The 21353-nt window shown below is 38.4% G+C and overlaps 1 protein-coding gene across 1 annotated transcript in view; it reads left to right on the top strand.

Moving 5' to 3' along the window:
* Positions 1-21353, top strand: part of DNAH6 (dynein axonemal heavy chain 6) — a 226064-nt gene that overhangs the window by 29609 nt on the left and 175102 nt on the right. Inside the window, exons 5-10 of the mRNA XM_081101535.1 lie at positions 4588-4858; positions 12722-12856; positions 12944-13055; positions 14182-14299; positions 16415-16583; positions 18819-18935. Of these exons, the coding sequence (XP_080957661.1) occupies positions 4588-4858; positions 12722-12856; positions 12944-13055; positions 14182-14299; positions 16415-16583; positions 18819-18935 (922 nt within the window). The remainder of the gene's footprint in view (positions 1-4587; positions 4859-12721; positions 12857-12943; positions 13056-14181; positions 14300-16414; positions 16584-18818; positions 18936-21353) is intronic.

The raw sequence follows: 21353 nt of genomic DNA, 5'->3' as shown, positions 1-21353 counted from the left end.
CTTAAAATCTATTCTGTCAGATATAAGTACGGTTACACCTGCTTTTCTGTGGATGTTATTTACTTGGAGAATCATTTTTCACCCTTTTACTTTGAATCTACCTTTGTCTTTGTAACTTAGATGTGTCTCTTGTAAGCAGCATATGGTTGGGTTTTGTTTTTTATCTCCTCTGCTATTCTGTGCCTCTTTATTGGTAAATTTAGTCCATTTGCATTTAGGGTAATTATTGATGTCTGAGGATTTCCTATAGCCATTTTATCTTTTGTTTTCTGGTAGCTCTGTGCCTCCAGTGGTTCCTTTCCTTTGTGTTTCTGCCTGTTGTTTTTGTTTGGTGGTATTTCATAGTTCTTTCCTCTGTTTCCTCTTTTTTTAAGTTATGTGTCTTAGTTTGGGGATTTTTGTGTGTGGTTACCATTAGGTTTATAAAATATAAAATATAAATTTACATACATACAGTAGTTGTTTTTTTTCTTTTGAGTGCATCTTCATCCTCTTTTGCCAGTTCAGACATTTAACCCCTCTCCTTTTATGTTTTATTGTCACAAATTGTCCCTGTGTATGCTGTAAGATTTTTGATGATCTTACCCATAGTGTTGTGACCTTATGTTCTTTGTTCAGGTAGAATAACACCCTTGAGTATTTCCTGCAGTGGAGGTTTTCTGGTGATAAAATCCTTCAGCTTCTGTATGTCTGGGAACTTCTTGATTTCTACTTCATATTTAAAGGATAATTTTTCTGGATATATGATTTGTGGCTGGTAATTTCTCTCTTTTAGACATTTGAATATTTGCTTCCACTCTCTTCTGGCTTGTAGAGTTTCTGCTGAGAAGTCAGATGATATTCTGATGAGTTTTCCTTTGTAGGTCACTTCCTTCTTTACCCTGGCTGCTTTGAGAATTTTTTTTGTCATTAATTTTTGACAGTTTTAATACACTGTACCTTGGAGAGGGCCTCTTTGGATTGAGGTAACGAGGTTTCTGTTTGCTTCTTTCCATAGATTTTCCATAATTTTTCATCCACTGTTTGTGTTAATAGACTATCCATTCCATGTTCCCTCTCTTCCTCTTCTGCAATGCCTATAAATCTAGTATTGCATTTTCTGATGGAGTCAGCTAGGTCTCATAGAGCTCTTTCATTTTTCTTTATGTTCAGGTTTCTCTCTTCTTCCCCCTGCATCATTGCTTTATTCCTATCTTCAATATCACTAATTCTTCCTTCCATCTGTTTTCTACACTCAGCAGTTCACTCTTTTTAATATATATATATATTATTGATATTTTTTACAGAGATGTAGGGAGAGGGATAGAGCATTAGAAACTTCGATGAGAGAGAAACATCGATCAGCTGCCTCCTGTACACCTCCTACTGGGGATGTGCCCACAACCAAGGTACTGCCCTTGACCAGAATTGAACCTGGGACCTTTCAGTCTGCAGGCCAATGCTCTATCGGATAGAGTCTATCCACTGAAATGATGCAGAGGAAAGAAGAGAGAGACCTGAACAAACCAATTAGGGCCAGTAGTTCACTCTTAATCCCCTTAATTGCATGCTGCATTTCCAGAATTTCTGATTGGTTCTTTTTTAAAGTTTCCATCTCTTTGGTAAAGTACTTTTTTTGTTCATTGATTTTTTTTTCCTGAGTGTACTGAATTGCCTGCCAGTATTTTCTCACATCTCATTGAGTATTTTCAGAACTGCAGTCTTGAAATCTCTGTCATTTATAGCACATATTTCCAAATGTTCCAGCTTGCTTTCTAGGTACAGTGGGGCCTTGACTTACGAGTGTCCCGACTAATGAGTTTTTTGAGATACCAGCTGTCTCTCGGCCGATTTTTTGCATTAAGTTGATAGAGTAATTTGAGTTAACAAGCTCCTTAACGAGCTCGGTCTCGGAATGAATTAAACTCGTAAGTCAAGGCCCCACTGTACTTTTCATTTTCTTTCTGAGCTTCCTTATTACTGTGGTTATTCATGGTATTTGCTGACCTCCTTTATCTTGGCATGTATATATATATATATATATATATATATATATATATATATATATTATTGGCCCTTCTCTAGCAGCTTTCTCTGAAATGTTTTTCTACTATTTTCCAGTATACGGTGCTGAATCACAAGATATTTACCTCTGTGATCTCCCAGACTTAACCTCCAAGGCTTCCATAAAACAGTACAGCTGCACTGCTTGGGGGTGGGGTTTGTTTTGCCCTCACCATAATGGCAACCCTGGACCTCTGTGGGTAAATTCACCATCATAGACCACACCTGTCGCCTCTACAAGGGTCTTTAGTAACAGATCAACCCATACAGAGCGAGTTTTCCAGACATGCTTGGGGGCTGTGGTGAATCATTTGTTCTGATTTTCAGGTTGGTTTGATGACTAATGTTAATGAAACACCTGAAGTTGATTACAGTTTAAGAGATATGTAGAAATTTCACATTTTGGAGAGAATCACCTCTCAAGAATGTCCTAATTATATCTTCAGCTGTCGACAAAGAAAAAAACGAATAACATTTTATGTTTCCCATACACCCCACCAGCAACATATAATACCTGGTATATTCCAGACATTTCTGGTGTGAGCTCATTAGAGCACCAAGTGTCAACAGTGGAATCAGATAAAAGCTGCACAGGTTGATGTTGTTCCATTACAGCACTAAAGTAAGAGAGCAACTGTCCAGGCTCTCTCCCCTCTCCACAGCACCATCAGTTCCCCTTGTGTGTATGGCTTGAGTTTGCTTTCATCCTGGTTTGTTATGTCCTAATTTTTTTAAGAAATATTTTTTTACTTAATTTTATTGAATTAAAATTTGAAAATTAAAAATGATTTATGCCAATCGTTCTTAGTTTTTGTTTGTTTGTTTATGTTAATCTTCACTCAAAGATATTTTATCCAGTGATTTTTAGAGAGAGTGGAAGGGAGTGGGGAGAGAGAAACATAGATGTGAGAGAAACACAGTTATATGAGAGAGACAGATTTATTGTCTCTGGCATGTACCCCAAACAGGGCTGAGGATCAAACCTGCAACCAAGGTATGTGCCCTTGACTGGGAATCAAAACTTTAACCCCTTAAGTTTGGGGGCCGACACAAAGTGCTGAGCCATACCCTCCAGGGTGGCTCTTAGTTTTTTGATTAACAAACCCAAGGCATATGAGACTTTTGTTCTAATTCCTTAAAAACTTATATATGCACAGTTTGATTACATCATTTCAGGGATTTCACAGATGACTGAAGTCTATCCTAAAGGACCTTGAATTTTAAGTTTAGAGCTAAGGCCTAGAAGAGAACATAGACATGTGAAACAGTTGATTTTCACCAGAGTATTCCTATCTAATCTTTGTTAGTATACATAATTTTTGTATAGTTTTAACATAGAAACAATTAGGATTTTGTTCTGTACTTAACCTTTATCTTATTGTTTGAAACTACCAAAACTACCACAAATTCTTCATAAATTTTATTTTACTAAATTCCTAAATATCTATATATATAAAAGCCTAAGTGACCAAACGACCGGTAGACTGGTCAACCAGTTGTTATGATGCGAACTAACCACCAGGGGGCAGACGCTCAACACAGGAGCTGCCTCCTAGTGGTCAGTGTGCTCCCACAACCAACCTCCTGCGGCCCACCAACCTCCCTTGGTCCCCCGCCCCCCCTAGCCGACTAGCCCTCCCCCCCCTCCATAGGTCCTGATCGCCCGCCAGGCTAAGGGACCCCACCTGTGCACAAATTCATGCACCAGTCCTCTATTATTTTAATAACTTGCTATATCATAATATATTTACACTTGTTCTACTATTGAATACTTAAGTTTCAGTCAGCATTTCACTGTTAGAGCTAAAATTACAGGAAATATATTTGTGCCTATAGGCAAGTTCTTATTTTAAGAAGTGTTAGAGAATTGGCCCTTTCTAGTCTCATTACTTTGTTTCCTTCACCTATATCTCTACTCCTTTTTTATGCCATTCTTGCTTTTCTTTACTTGATCTATCTCCTATAATATATAAGGTTAAAGGATGCTCTTGATGACAGTTGAAAGAGGGATATCTTGAAAAAGCAATTTCTCAATAATTATTTTGTTATGTGGTAAATTGCCATATTTTTCAGCTTAATCTGGGTCTTGATTCTAGTCTTATCTAATTTATATTTTCTTGCTTTGATCTTTCTCATAAGTCTGTCATTACTCGATAGTGAAAACGTTTTTTACACTACTATTATTAAATAGTTTATAAAGAATTAATTATAAATAAAAACTTTTTTCCAGGTAGCTTTCATTTAGAGCTATTATGTCAAAGTCTGTATTTGATTATTTTTAAATCATGTAACTGAAATTATGAACTATACCACCAAGGTTGTGAAACCAACTGTTGTTAAAAAAAAAAAAAAAAAAAAGCAGCCCCTGTCCTTTTCTTAAGTAAGTCATTCAATCAATCTAATAGTAGTTTGTCAGAATTTTTTTAAAAAATTAATGATATTTGTTTTCCAGAAATGTTTTATCTCTTTTAAACAAAAATAATGTAATTGCTTAATTTTGCATTGAATACTTTATTCTCTTGCCCCAATTTTTACTGGTCACAGAGTTGTAAATTATGATAACATCAACAAAAAGGACTACTATACAATTAGTGACAAAGCAGTGACACGCGTTCATAATGACGAGGACATTGAATATATCGAAATTAATCGATGGATTCAGGAATACCTATATCACAGAGAACTCATTAAGATTCCCATATTTTCACTTTTCCGGAAATGGAAAGCTTTTTATGTATGGAAGAAGAATGTGCGCTCCAAGAAGATCAATGGATGTCGAGAATCTCTACAAGAGAACTTGTTCATTGTTAATTATGTATGTATTTGTTAATCATATTTTAAAAGAATTACAGAAAAATCAGTGTATCTATTACAGGTGTTGATATAGACTGTCCCTGCACTAGACTATTTCATCTAATATTCTATTTAATGTTAAATGATGACAATTTTCATCTTGTCACATTGAAGAGCCTGGCAGTCTAGTGGTGTTTCTACATTTGACTAGAGTTGTAAGCAAAAGTTGTATTGTTAATCAGGAAATTTGTGTATCCTTTTGGACAGAGTACTAAGTGGCTGGGAACCCCTATTACCTTCTCTCATCTTTGAGGTACTCTTGACTTTATGGTCCAAACTGATTTGGAGGCTTGTTTTCATGGGCCAGTACCTCTCAATGTATCATATGTTTTCTTCTACCATGGATTCAGACAGGAGGGAAATTTTTAATATTTACTTTGGATGATAGGGTAGGTAATCATGAAAAAAGTTAGCCTGAAAGATTGTTATCAAGATGTCAGTGGTAGGGGCAGGGGAGGGCTGGAGGGGGTCAATGAGGGGAAAGGGAGACATATGTAATACTTTTAACAATAAAGAAGCACTTTAAAAAAGATGTCAGTGATACAGTAAAGAAACATTGAAGTGATATGAATAACACAGATATTAGTGCAAAATAAGTGCATATGATGTACCATCGCAGGTCATCCATTCCATCAAGCGTTGTGAATTGTGGAAAATATTCTGACACTTCTTGATAGCAATGACACCCCCTAGATCTCTAATTTCAGGAAGGGTACATCAGTCATTGGAACCCGCTTCACTACCTTTTTACCACCTTTCATTTTTTACCATGTCTTGGGCACTATTCATATATTTGTTACTAGGTAAATAATGTGAAGTATTTCTTCCTGCATTTGTCTCTAAAACTAACCTATTAATCCTTAAAGTTTGTTCTCTTATTTTATGTCATTCTCTCTGTCCATCATTCATACCAATAATGTTTTGGCCTGGATAATAGCTTCTCTTAAATGTAGCCCTAACAGGCTAGAAAGGTCTCATCCTTTTTTAAAAATATATATATTTTATTGATTTTTACAGAGAGGAAGGGAGAGGGATAGAGAGTTAGAAACATTGATGAAAGAGAAACATCAATCAGCTGCCTCCTGCACACCCCCAACTGGGGATGTGCCCGCAACCAAGGTACATGCCCTTGACTGGAATCGAACCTGGGACCCTTCAGTCCGCAGGCCGATGCTCTATCCACTGAGCCAAACCAGCTAGGGCAGGTCTCATCCTTTTAATCTTAGATTGACCTAAATGACAGACCCATTGTGTTGGATTAGGTATATGTTAGATGTTATAATTACCCAAGACAGTTACCACTAGTCTTATATTTGCAATTAGTTCATTAGAGGGGGTGGGGCTGATTCCCCTCAAACTAGGTTGAAGGGAAATGTTGTCCTTCACATTTTTATTTTTATAATTTTTTCAGCAACCGATGTTATTGTCACTTGTGCCTTCATTTTTTATAATGACGTTATTGAAATATAGTTCATGTACTATACAGTTCACCTGCTTTAGATACACAACTTAATGATTTTAGTATTTTCACAAAATTGATCAACTATGACCACAATAAATTTATAACCTTTCTATCACTACAAAAAGAAACCCCAGTACACATTATTGATCATGCTCCATTTCTCCTTAACTCCCCTACTATCCCCACCCCAGCTCTAGGCAGCCACTAAACTACTTTTGTCTCTATTGATTTGCCTACTCTGTACATTTCATAAAAATGGAACCATACACTATTTGGTTCTTTGTGACTGGGTTTTTTTCAGTTAGGATAATGTTTTCAAGATTCATCTATGTTGTAGCATAGCATTTATTTCTATTGGCTAATAATATTCCATTGTAAGGAAGCACATGTTTTATTTCTCTATCCATCCAGAAAGTGCTTATACTTTCTGGCTATTATGAATAATGCTGCTATGAACATTTGTATACAAGTTTTTGTCTGGACATATTCCTAGGAGTGGAATGTTTAACCTTTTGAGGAACTTCAAAACAGTTTTCCAAACTCACTGCACAATTTTAAATTCCCACCAACAGCATTTAAGAGCTTTGGTTTCTTCATATTATCATTATATTTGTCTTTTTCATTATAGTCATTCCTACTGGTGGAAAAGTGGTATCTCATTATGATTTTTGACTTACATTTTCCTGACAGGTATTGCTAGTGAACATCTTTTCATGTGCCTGTGGGCCATTTGTTTATATTATTTGGAGAATTATTTATTCAGGTAGTTTGTCCATTTTTAAATTGGGTTACTTGTATATTACTATTGAGTTATCAGAATTCTTTATATATTCTGAATACAAATTCCTAATCAGATGTATGATTTGAAGATTTTTTTCTCCCATTTTGTGGGTTGCCATTCCACTTTCTTGATAATATCATTTAAAGCACAAATTGAATTTGAATTTTGATGATATCCATTTTATCCACTTTTTATTTTGCTGCTTGTGCTTTTGGTGTTATACCTAAAAAACTTGCCTAGTCCCTCGTCTAGATTTACCCCTAATTTTCTTCTTCTAATTGTTGTATAAGTTTAGCTCTTACACTTAGGTCTTTAATTCATCTTGTGTTAATTTTTGCTCATGGTGTAAGGTAGGGGCCCAGCTTCATTCCTTTGCATGTGTCTGTCCAGTTGTCCCAGCACTATTTGTTTACAAAGACTGTTCTCTCCCCTATTGAATTGTCTTGGCACCCTTGCCCAAAATCAACTGACAATAAATGTGAGGGGTTTTGAACTCTCAGTTCTATTCTGTTTATTTATTCTTGTGCCAGCAACACACTCTATTGAATACTGCAACTTTGTAGTAAATTTTGAAATTAGGAAGTGTGATTCTCCTAGGCCCCTTGAATTTCCACATGAATTTTAACATCAGCTTGTCAATTTCTACAAAGCAGCCAGTTGTGATTTTTTTATAGGGATTGCTCTAAAGCTGTAGATGAATTTTTAAGTATTGTCATTTTAACAATATTATCTTTTATGGTCCATGAACATATAATACCTTCCCATTTATTTAGATCTTCTTGAATTACTTTCAACAATGTTTTGCAGTTTTCTGAGTATATGTTTTTCATTTCTTTGTTAACTTATTCCTAAATATTTTACTTTTTGATACTATTATATGTAGAATTGTTTTCTTAATTTTCATTTTAGATTTTTCATATATATATATATAGTGTATATATACAATATATAAGTAGTATGTGTATATATATAGTTTGTATAATTACTTTTAATTAGAATGTAGAAATATATTTTATTTTTATATATTAAGCCTGTTTCCTAAAAACTTGCAGGATTTAGATTGACCCTAACAATTTGGTTGGGGCGGGGAGGGGGTGTGTGTATGTGTGTGTGTGTGTGTGTGTGCGTGTGTGTGTGTTCCTTATTCGATGAATAAGAATATGTCATCAGCAAATAGATAGTTTTACTCCTCCTCCCCAATATGGATGAATTTTATTTCATTTTCTTGCCTAAGTTCCCTGGCTAGAACATTCTGTTGAATAGAAGTGGCAAGAGCAGAAATACTTGTCTTGCTTCAGACCTTAGAGTAGTGGTTCTCAACCTTCCTAATGCCGCGGCCCTTTAATACAGTTCCTCATGTTGTGGTGACCCCCAATTTCATTGTTACAAATTGAACATAATTAAAGCATAGTGATTAATCACAAAAACAATATGTAATTATATATGTGTTTTCCGATGGTCTTAGGCGACCCCTGTGAAAGGGTCGTTCGACTCCCGAAGGGGTCGCGACCCACAGGTTGAGAACCGCTGCCTTAGAGGCAAAGCTTTCAGTCTTTCACCATTAAGCATGATGATAAAGCATTGTTTTCTATTTCTAGTTGTTGAATGTTCATATCATGAAGCCATTATGATGCTGTCAAATGCTTTTCATGCATCTATTGAGATTATCGTGTAATAGGCATGATTTATTATAATAATTGATCATCAGATATTCAACCAACCTTGCATCCCTGGTATAAATAATATTTAGTCATTATGCATAATGCTTTTTATATATTGCTAGATTTTGTTTGCAAGTATTTTTTTAATCCTCATTCGAGGATATGTTTTTATTGATTTTTAGAGGAAGGGAGGGAGGTGGGGGGGGGGAGAGGAAGAGAGAAGGAGAGAGAAACATTTCTGCGAGAGAGAGAAATATCCATTGGTTGCCTCCCATTCATGCCCCAATCAGGGACCAAACTCACATCCCAGGTATGTGCCCTGATGGGGAATCAAACCCGAAACCTTTTGGTGCATGGGACAACACTCCAAACAACGAGCCACCTGGCCAGGACTGACTGGCTAATATTTTGTTGGGGATATGTGTGTATTCACCCATGAAGCCACCTGGGACCAAGCTTCCTTTTTGCAAGTATCTTCTAGTCTCTTACATGTCCAGTTTTCACTTTTCTCTAGACTTCGGTGTGTATTTAGTATTAATTTTTTATCATTGTTTAACGGTGCACATCATTTCAACCAGCTAGCTACTTGATGATTTTGCCGGTTTTTAAATAATGTGTTATTTTGTTGTATGTGATACTTTCAGGTAGTTTCTGTTATTTTATTTTTATATGCACTCAAACATTCTCATTTATTTTAATTTGAATGTCCCTTTGTAATGAAAATCTTTTTAATTTTTAGTCAGTCATTGCTTTGCAGACAAATCACTCTTAATTTCATAGATTTACATAATTATTTCTCCACTTATGAAGGGATGCCTCTTGTCCCTTTTGCTGTAACATTTTCAACACTGTGTCAGAAAGGACATGAGAGTACTTGAGCCCAGAGTCTCTGGATGGACCAAGACTTACAATTCTAGTGGGTTCTTTAAGTACCAAATTATATAGACCACCCAGATGTTCTGATGACTCAGGTTAGGGCAAATTAAAGGTTTGGTGCTATGATGAATATAAGACTAGCAAATCCCAAGAGTTCTTGCATTGCAACTAAAGACAAGGTGTCTCAGCATGACCCTGATTTTCATAAACTTTTTATAGCAAATGCAGCTCTTCTGCACATATCTTCCAAAGTCTAATGTTTCCCCACAGGCTTTCTGGCTCAGTCATAAGCCTCCAGATGAATAATACTAATTTCCCATCTCTGAAATACTGACATTCATTTCAGTGCAACTGGCAAAAACTCTATTTAAATGAACTTGGACAACAACAATAGCAAACAAAAGCTCATATAATAAGGAAGCTCAAGGGGGTGAATACCTTTATGCATGGCTGAATTCAGAAATTCAAATGATATCTTCTCATCTTTATTTTTTTCCTCTTTCCATCTTTCATTTCTGTATTTGTCTGTGTCTGTTTCATTCTCAGTTGGGCTCCTAGAATGAGCATCACCTCCAGCTCTAGGTGCAGTTAGCTCTTTTAATGAAAAGACAGTATCTCTTGATGGGATGCTGGAAAGAGCACGGATTGGCTCAGCTTGGCCACACACCCAATCCTGAACCAATCACTGCACAGCTAGTAGTAGTCTGATAAGCCAGGCTTGGATATGTGCCTGGTCCTCATTCCCGTGATGAAGGACGTGAGAGTCCACCTTATCAAAACCACATGGTAGTGAGTTTCCCAAAGGAAAGAGCGATTCTATCACCAGAGTAATTGTAGGTAGGTCAGGGGAAGTGTCCTGGGCAACAAAAATTAGAGTTACCTCCGTCCTTTACATATTGAAACCCACCATCAAGATGACAAATTCTTCCTCCTCTACAATTCTGCTAATCATTTAAAATAATGCTTAATCCTTATCACCTTCAGTGGGCACTATTGATATAACAGCTGGAGAATGAACCACCTAATCCAGATTCATCTGGAATTTATTACCAACAGAAACAACAAAGGGGTGAGAGGGGGGTGGGGGACACTTCCAATCTCTCTTATATTCAAGGCAGCTTTCACAATTGTTCTTTATGCTGACAGCCAGCTATTTCGGTTAAGCTAACGTCGTTTCTTGTATATTCTTTTTCTTCCAAAAAATTCCCCATTGTCAAAACTCACTTTTTGGCAGACCATCAATGTCAGCTCTGCTCTCCACCTGCATCCTTGCTTTTTGTCCCTTATAATTTTGCTTTGAGGACTTCCTCTGGAGTGCTCTGGACCTCCTTGCTTTCACTGCCCCATTCTGATTACATTGTTGTCCCTACTCCTATACCAGTGATGGCGAACCTTTTGAGCTCAGCGTGTCAGCATTTTGAAAAACCCTAACTTAACTCTGGTGCTGTGTCACATAGAGAAATTTTTTGATATTTGCAACCATAGTAAAACAAAGACTTACATTTTTGATATTTATTTTATATATTTAAATGCCACTTAATGAAGAAAAATCAACCCAAAAAATGAGTTCGCGTGTCACCTCTGACACGCGTGTCATAGGTTCGCCATCACTGTCCTATTCCAATTTCGTCTAATTAGAATCTTATTTCAATTCATAGACTTAAACTCTAAACTTTTGCTTTTTTATTATGCCAATTCCCCCATCAGATGAGCTCTAAGGGCTATATGACTTCCAAATGGTTTCTCACAAAACTCTCTTCATTTAAGACTTTACTAATTATAACTCCCCTTTATTACACTTAGAAGAGATAAAGCACTAAATGTTGGTCTGTGTAACTGTTGTTTGTCCTGTTTTGAAAGCTCCTAAAAAGTGCCGAAACCGGTTTGGCTCAGTGGATAGAGCGTCGGCCTGTGGACTGAAGGGTCCCAGGTTCGATTCCGGTCAGGGGCATGTGCCTGGGTTGCGGGCACGTCCCCGGTGGGAGATGTGCAGGAGGCAGCTGATCGATGTTTCTGACTCTCTATCTCTCTCCCTTACTCTCTGTAAAAAGATCAATAAAATATATTTAAAAAAAAAAAAGTATATAACACATAAACACGCGTCCCATGCAAATACATTATTGTTAACTTTATTTCTATCATGTAATTGCTCCTCCTTTGATTAGATTAGGGGAAGTCAGAGGGGATGTCCTTGGAACATTCTTAGAACGTGTGCCTTTGAAGCCAACAGCCTAGAACTCTGATTTATGACGTTGGCATAGAGAACGAATAAGTTAAGATCATGTGGCTGAATTTCACAAATGCTTTCCTTCTCCCAGCTCACATTGCAAGACAGGTTTTTAACAGTGACTGAACTTTCTTTGTAGCAACTTTTTACCCACTGGAAACTTAAAGTTAAATTTGTCCTTGTTCTCTGTCACAAACTCTTAGATCAGGTGACAGGCCTCTCCATTATCATGGTGACCAGACATTGCAAAGTCTTCAAGGTAACGCAAAGAATCGTTTAGTCGCCATTGGCCAAACCAGGTGAAATGTAAGATTTACAGTCCTTTCCTGGCCGTTGTGGCTTGGTTGGGTGTTGTCCTCTACACCGAGAGTTGCTGGTTTGGTTCCCGGGTTGAGGCATATACTCAGGTTGAAGTCTCGGTCCCTGGTGGGGGACATGTGGGAGGCAGCCGATGAGGGTTTGGCTTTCCCATGGATGTTTTTCTCTCTTTCTCCCTTCCTCTCACTCTAAAAATCAATAAACTAAAAAAAAGAAAAGAAAAAAAGATTTACAGAGCCCTCTGTAACTTGCCCTCACTTTCATAGCTAAAAAGACATGTATTCCAAAGTTAAGGAAGGGAATTCAGACCAATTAAATTTGTTAATTCAAAGAATACTTTTTGAACAAAATTTCAGAAGTGTTCCCTTTAACATATGCAAGAATAGCTAAAATTAACATATAGTTATTTTCCTTAGCAGCCATTCTTGCTTTCTAAATATCTTTATACTTTAAAAATGCTTTTTAAAACGAAATAATGATATATTTTTATTTTCATTCAGTTTTTGCGACCAGCTCTTCTTAAAATAAATGACATGTGTTACCAATTGAGTTTTATGGGGCTTTGTTATATTGAAAGAGGTCGCACCTACACCCTGAAAGAATTTCAGTGTACACAAGTCGCACAACTGAAAGAGGTAAAGACTTTTGTCTGTAAGTTTCAAGATCTTTTTTCTATTATTGCTACTTTGGTACCACTAATTATACATATCGTTAATGTTTAGATGACGGATCACCTGGAATATTTTCGAAATGAGGCCAAAGAAGTGGTCAGGAAGGCTTGTCGCACTGCTCTGCGCGCTATAGGATTCACTCCTGATGACTGTGATGAGGAAGGTAGGGAGGGGGAGAGAGCTTTAACAGATCAGAAGTGGTGGCTTTCTGAAATAGTAACTCTTGCCCATCCTGTGTTGCTCAGTGTTTGAGCATCAACCCATGAACCGGGAGGTCACAGTTCAATTCCCAGTCAGGGCACATGCCCAGGGTGCGGGCTCCATTCCCAGTAGAGGGTGTGCAGGAGGCAGCCAATCAATGATTCTCTATCAATATTGATGTTTCTCTCTCTCCATCTCTCAAAAATCATTAAAAACATATTTTTAAAATAGTAACTCTTGCCCTAGCCAGTTTGGCTGAGTGGATAAAGCATCAGCCTGTGGATCAAAGGGTCCCGGGTTCGATTCCGGTCAAGGGCATTTACCTCAGTTGCAGGCTCCTCCCAGGCCTGGGCCCTGGTCAGGGCACATGCAGGAGGCAACCAATTGATGTGTTTCTCTCATATCGATTTTTTTCCCTCTTTCCTTCTCTCTTCCACTCTCTCTAAAAATCAATGGAAAAATATCCTCAAGTGAGGATTTAAAAATAAATAATAAAAGAGTAACTCTTTTTTACTACTTTTCTTAAGTTTAAATTTGCAAGGTAGATTATGAATTCAAAATACATTGTGGAGGGGGGCGGGGGGACCAGTAAATAGTGCATTTTCCTTGCATGACCCTTGTTTGTATATATATAGTATTTCTAAACTGTTACAGAACCTTTATTTCACAAGCATTTTATGGTGGACTCTGTGCTTAAAGATATGTCTAACCTACTAGTACAGACAATAGGTTTGTTAAAATTAAGGGATTGGCTGTATCTCAGGGTTGCCCTCTAGAAGATAATTAAAATGCAGTTGGGGAAAAAGGGTGAAAGTATCACTGGAAAATAGATAGTACACAGGTCAAATCTTGTTAAAGAGAATGTGAATAAACTGTCTACAGTCTTTTCTTGAGTTGAAATCCTTTTATGTGTACTTCTTTTGGATGACTGGACTGTTTTCTGGAGTTTGAATGATCTCACGAACCAAAGCATTTTGTGTGTGTGTGTGTGTTTTTCAATTTTGCTTGTCTTTTAATCCGCATTGAGGGGGGGAAAAATGGAACTTTTACATAAGAATTCTTGTTGTTGTGTCTTCTGCTGTTCTTAGATGATAAGAAATCATCAGTGACTGGTGCTCTCATTGAGTTGCCTACTTATGTAAACTCTGAGAACATGAAATACACGCAGCAGGCCAGGAAAAGGCGTTATTGCAGGAGGTTGACTTGGTAAGTGATTATTCTTTTAAGAAAAATTAGGGCATCTGTCGTTCTCAATTTTATTCAAAGTTAAAGCCTTTATCCCAGGATTCACTAATAGTGATGAGATATTTAGAGGCTATGGTAACCTGAAGGCAGTCCCAGAAGCTTGCCCCTCCACCTGCCCCCTAGCAAAGCAGCCGCTGGGAGGGGCAAGCTGGTAGAGAGTGGGGGGCATGTCCAAGGCCGAGGGCTCCTCTTTGATCTCTAAGGCTTTGTTCCCCCCTAACCCAGCCTGGGGTTTGGTGCTGGCTATGGTAAGAAGCAGGCACACAAGAGATTTGAACATAGCTATATTGCCACATAAAGTTCCACACTTTCCTGAAAAAAGGTTTTGCAACTTGGAGACAAGACATCCAGGGTCTCACCAGGGCACTCGCCCTTATTAGGTTTTAGCTCTGCCATTGCTTGCCAACTGGATCTTAACATTGTTCCAGAGTGTGGAGTTCACGCCTTTTTAAAACTTCATTACTACAAATAACTCTTGCAAACAGTCACCAAGCATTATCTGATACTATAGACTGATTATTGTTACTCAGTGCTCACTAATTTAGTCCAACTTTTACAACCACCCTATATAATAAAAGCCTAATATGCTAAGTGTCCAGTCATCCAGTCGGCCGTTCAACCAATCAAAGTGTAATATGCCAATGATATGCCAAGGCCGCTCAACTGCTTGCTATGATGTGCACTGACCACCAGGGGGCAGACAGTCAACTGGCCGACCAGTCGCTATGACGTGCACTGACCACTAGGGGGAAGATGCTCCAACCAGTAGGTTAGCTTGCTGTTGGGGTCCGGCCATCGGGACTAAACAAGACAAGCTGAACATGCCCTGGAGCCCTCCCACGGCCCCTCCCCGGCCCTGATTGTGTACCAGTGGGGTCCTTTGGCCTGGCCTGTGCCCTTTCGCAATCTGGGACCCCTTGGGGGATGTCGGAGAGCCAGTTTCAGCCCAACAGTGGAACGACCAGTCACTAGGATGCTTAATGACCACCAGGAGGCAGACACTCAATGCAGGAGTTGCCCCCTGGTGCTCAGTGCGCTCCCACAGGGGGAGGGCTGCTCAGCCAGAAGCCTTCAGCACTAAGGATGTCCAACTGATGGACATCCTCCGAGAGCTCCCGAACTGTGAGAGGGTGCAGGCTGGACTGAGGGACACCTTCCCCCCACCTGCGAGTGCATGAATTTCATGCACCGGGTCTCTAGTCTATTTAATAAATATTAATGGTGCATCAGTTATATGTGAGATAATATGATAATGTTGTCTGTGTCACTGAAGTCAGTGGAGCAGTCCCTGAGGCCATCATCACAGGCCTCCAGGCATTAGAGGCCCCTTGGGCTCCAATTAGGCAGAATAAAAAGTTACTCTAAATGCCTTGCTGACTCAGCCTACATTCTAAGCCAGGGGTGGGCAAACTTTTTGACTGGAGGGCCACAATGGGTTCTTAAACTGGAGGGGGGGCGGGGGCGGAACAAAAGCATGGATGGAGTGTTTGTGTGAACTAATATAAATTCAAAGTAAACATCATTACATAAAAGGGTACGGTCTTTTTTTTGTTTGTTTAGTTTTATTCATTTCAAATGGGCCGGATCCGGCCCGCGGGCCATAGTTTGCCCACGGCTGTTCTAAGCACTCAAGTAAGGAAACAGAATTTGCATCTTTGGGTTAGCAATTGCCATTAAGCAACATTTATCCATAGTGAAGATTTCACACTTTACCTTTAGAATGTAAGTTACAGATGTTGTATATTTACTGATTTCTTCTCTAAGGCATTAAAAAAAAATCTTATGGCCCTTTTGGTAGATGAGTTAGGTGCTTTTCCAGTAACAACTGTATTGCTCATTAATATTCTATTGAATAGTTAGAACACCTAGCTAAATTGATGCAATACTTTTGAATATGATTGTGTTTTAAAATGAAGAGTGTCCAAGAAAAACTCTTCTGAACAGCAAATCTTTGGTATTGTAATAAAAAATGGGCACAGAGAAATTATATTTTAAAATTTAAATACTTTAGAGTCACTTTCAAAGATATGTAGTGAATATAGAAAACTGAAGCTGTATTTTTTTTTTCTTTTCAAGCTTTATTCGTCTAAATGATTACCTAATTGAGAACACAATGCACGTCTTAACAGTAAATTCTGTTAACAGTCTTTTAAATTATCTCACTGACAAACTAAAACGAACACCCTCAGCAGACATCATTCAGAAATGGATTACTGAGGAGAAACCTGAAGTCACTGATAAGAAGGTATATCCAGACAAAATTGAGAAAATCCATCGGTCCACATTTATGGAATGCTTACTATGTATTATGGATTATGCTATTTTCTGTGTCTTGGAAAAATGGGAGAAATGCTGCGAGGATTGCTTAGTATAACCAGAGCCTACTATACACATATGAAATGGCAGAATGAAAATCAGCATATCAACAAATATCTTAACAGAGAAAGCACTCACTGTGCTGAGTGTTGCTCTTTCTCTGACAGGAATTTGCTAAAAGTTATTCATGTGTTCGTTCAACAGAGATTCCTTAAATACCTACTGTGTACCAATCCCTGCTCTGGGTGTTGTGTATATGGTGATGAAAAGCATAGACAGGATTCTCGCTCCCAAGAAACTTATAGTTTGGGGGCCATCATGGGCATGAACTGGCAGAGAGGTGGTATAAATGGAAGAAATGAGAAGAAATGAGAAGAAGCACACCATGAAGCAAACCTTTGTGCTTTGAGTGGCTACCTTCTTGGGAGGAAGTTGATCTTAGAGCCAGAGAAATCAAGATGTTTGAGATGAAGTAGTACAGATGCTTTCGGTGTATTCTAGCATAGCTGAGAGAGAAATCATATTATCTCATACCACATTTCCCAACTCCATCCTGCATAACAGCTTCATGCCAGATACCTAATAATGTTGCAAAACATGCTTACCTAGTTTCATCAAGTTTCCTACCTCCAAGTCTCAACTTCCTCTCCAGGAAACTCAACTGTGCAGTTTCAAGGACTGATATTCTTTGCTGTAGTTTCCCTTTTTCTCCAAAAGTTGTATGTTCATTGCATACTCCTTTTCATGACTTCCTGTTCTCAATTCCTCTCTTTTTTCTAAATACTGTTACATCTTAAAAGTAATATTCTTTTTTTTGTAATTGTAAAAGTAATTTATGCCATGCAGAAAATTTGAAAAACACAAAGTTGTACAAAGAAGAGCATCCTTTGCTATCCAAAGATAACTATTTCCAAGGGGGAAAATAAGGTATCATACTTTACTCACTGCTTAATCACCTGTTTTTTTCCACTTAGCAATGTTTTGTGAAAAATATCCCCAAGTTGATATATATTTTTCATATAATATTCTCATGTAGAAATATACTATATACTAATATCTTGTAAATATTAGTAAAAAATCTTCTAGTATTGATCACTGTCTCGCTACAAATAATGTTGCAAAGAACATCCTTGTCTATATGTGTTTCAGACACCTGATTTTTCCCCTTAGAAGAAAGTCCTAGCTGTGGAATTGTTGGGTCAGAAATATGGTCACTTGTTAAGGCTTTGATACTAACGAATAACTCTCCAGAAAATTTTGTGTCAATTTACAAACTTCCTAGCAATATTTGAGAATGAGCGTTACTCATGTGCACACTAGATAGTATCATTCATTTTCATCTTTGTTAATCTGATGGATGTAAAGGAGTATATCACTGCTTTCAAATGTTATATTCCTTTAATTGCTACCCCAGTGCAGGGATAAGAGCATAGGAATGATGATCAGAAAGACCTGGGTCTGCTACTTACTAAGCAATGTGTCTTTCTCCAGATTCTGTTTTCTCAGGGGAGTAACAATGATACCTGCTACATATGATTGGTATGGGATTTACATGAATACTTATTTCCTGACACACAGTAAATGCTCAATAAATCTTATTACTGAATAAATTATCTTCAGGAAGAGAAGTTGGAGGTTGATTGGTCATTTGTACTAGTACATTACTATTTATGTATTAACTATATAATACTAGAGGCCCGATGCACGAAATTTGTGCAAGGGGCTTGGCCCTTGCAGCCCTGGCCGGCCCTTGCAGCCCCTCACAGCCTCAGGAGGTTATCTGGATGGTCATTCTATTGTTCGGTCAAATTAGCATATTAGCTCTTTATTATATAAGATTAGTATATATTTCTACTGAATATATCAAGTAGATTTCTATTTAAATATTACTAACCTTCTATCTGCTATACACATTTTTCAGTTCCTTATTTACCTTTCCATCTTGTTGATAGTATTTTTTCAAGGAGTTTTACAGTGCTGTCTAGTTTTTCAATATCAGCCTTTATTTTTTAATTTCTGTGGTAATATTCATAAAGACATGCCAACATTGTAAAATCAGCTAATTGTATAAGCTTAAGTTTGCATGCCTCTTGTAATAGACAAGTTGTCTGCCTTACACCTTGGTACTTGTATCTCTGTAACACTGCGCATGTGTTCGTTTCAGGTGGCTCCTGGGTTGGAAAAGCTGGAAGAAGATGACTCACTCATCCCCATGTTCCTCACAGAACTGATCTTGACAGTGGAGTCACTACTGTTTGAACCTTCTCTGGAAGACTTTCTGGTGTGTGTTTATATAGATCACATCATCTAAAAGTTTAACACTTTTTCCTTAACTTGAGACAGATTAGAAGTTCGGTAGGGACACCATCAAGAGAACCTACAAGTTCTAAACAAAATTTAGAATTCATTATAGGCATCACTCAAGAGGAGTTCAAGAAATCACTCTGTTGCAAGTACCATTTTTGAAATCGTTTAAAGCATGCTGCATCTGAGAAAATTTTGCTATTTCAGTTCTCAATGGCTGTGAAATCAGTTACCACCAGTTTGGCAGCTTTTTTAAAAAGCAAGCAGTTGCTATCACACAGTTCCTGTGTTCATGGGTCTGGGCACTGCTTTGCTTCTACTCTGTCTCAGGACCTCCCCGGGCTGCCATTGGCTGGGAGGAGGCCTCCTCAGAGGTTAGACCAGAGGGAGATCCACTCCCAAGCTCCCTCAGGTGGTGAGAAAAATTCATCTCTATGCAGCTGTGGGACTGAGGTCCCGCTTTTCTTGAGGGACGTCAGCTGGGAACCACTTTAGGTCCTAGAAACCTCGAGTAGTTTCTTGCCCCGTGGCAAACTCTGTAAGCAGTTTTACAATACAGGTCTTTGCTTTGTCCAGACTGGCTGAGAAATCTCCTTCAGGAAGGGCCCAATCACCCTTTTAAGGGTTTTCATTTGATTCAGTCAGATCTACCCAGCATGGTCACCTTCTGATTAACTCAAAGGAAACAGAATTGGGATCTTAACTACATCTGCAAAATCCCTTCAAATTTCCATACAATGTAACCTAATCAATGGAGTGGCAGCCCATCAGATGCAAAGGTCCCTCCCATACTCACGAGAGGAGCATTCAGGGCATGTACACCAGACGGAGGGAACCTTGGGAGCCACCTTGGACCTCCGCCTTCCACCTTTTGTACATGTGGAGATTAGTAAACCAGTAAGAGTCTATATTTTCTGTCCTTAGCAGGTATACTGGGGCACAGAAACACTAGTAATCAGGCTCTCTAGAGATTCCGATCTTCACTTTGCAATTAGTAAGCTCTTTGCCCTTGGGAAAACACATGGCTCTTCAGGGTTCAGTTTATGCATCTGTAAGATGAGAAGGCAGATGAGTTTTCAGGTTGCTTCCAACACCAGCAGACTGTGATTCTGTCATTTATCAGATGGGCCATTGCAGGATATTTACAGGGACAAGCAGACTGCTGAGGGCCCTGTGGTTGGGCCTTGCTCAAGAGTTCCCACACAGAGAGGCACTGGGCTCTCATGTCTCTCTGGCCAGAAGATTCATGACCTTCACATGGAAGGCAAATGCCCTTGGGCAGCAGATGGCACAAGGAAGGTCTCTCCAACAGCAGCTGGCTGATCTCCCTTAGCCTCAAGTGACAGGCCTTGGAAAACCTTGACACTCTCCTTATTTCTTTTTTATTTTTATTTGGTTTTATTTATTTTTTCAATCTTTATTGTTGAGATTATTACAGAGGTCCCTCTTTTTCCCCCCCATAGCTCCCCTCCACCCAGTTCCCACCCCAACCCAGGCCCTCGCCACCCTATTGTCTGTGTCCATAGGTAATGCATGCATGCATATAAGATCTTTGTCTAATCTCTTCCCACAATTCCCCACACCCCTTCCCTCTGAGAATCATCAGTCTCTTCCATTTCCATGCCCCTGATTCTATTCCATTCACCAGTTTATTCTGTTCATCATATTTTTTATTCATTTGATTTTTAGATTCACTTGTTGATAGATATGTATTTGTTGTCACTTTGTTGTTCATAATTTTTTTTATCTTTACCTTTTTCTTCTTCTTCCTCTTCTTAAAGAATACCCTTCAGCATTTCATATAATACTCGTTTGGTGGTGATGAAATCTTTTAGCTTTATCTTGTCTGTGTAACTCTTTATCCGACCTTCAATTCTAAATGATAGCTTTGCTGGGTAGAGTAATCTTGGTTGTAGGTTCTTGCTATTCATCACTTTGAATATTTCTTGCCACCCCTTCTGGCCTGCATAGTTTCTGTTGAGAAATCAGCGGACAGTTGTATGGGCACTTCCTTATAGGCAACTAACTGTTTTTCTCTTGCTGCTTTTAAGATTCTCTCTTTGTCTTTTGCCTTTGGCATTTTAATTATGATGTGTCTTGGTGTGGTCATCTTTAGATTCCTCTTGTTTGGGCTTCTCTGTGCTTCCTGGACTTGTAAGTCTATTTCTTTCACCAGGTAAGGGAAGTTTTCTGTAATTATTTCTTCAAATAGGTTTTCAATATCTTGCTCTCTCTCTTCTTCTGGCACCCCTATAATTCAGATGTTGGTATGCTTGAAGTTGTCCCAGAGGCTCCTTACACTATCCCCATATTTTTGGATTAATTTTTCTTTTTGCTCTTCTGGTTGGGTGTTTTTTGCTTCCTTGTATTTCAAATCATTGACTTGATTCCCAGA

The sequence above is a fragment of the Myotis nattereri genome (genome assembly GCF_964212035.1).
Source record: "Myotis nattereri genome assembly, chromosome: 10".
NCBI lineage: Eukaryota > Metazoa > Chordata > Mammalia > Chiroptera > Vespertilionidae > Myotis > Myotis nattereri.
Note: the sequence above shows the minus strand (reverse complement) of the source record. Positions and strands in the feature narration are given on the sequence as shown.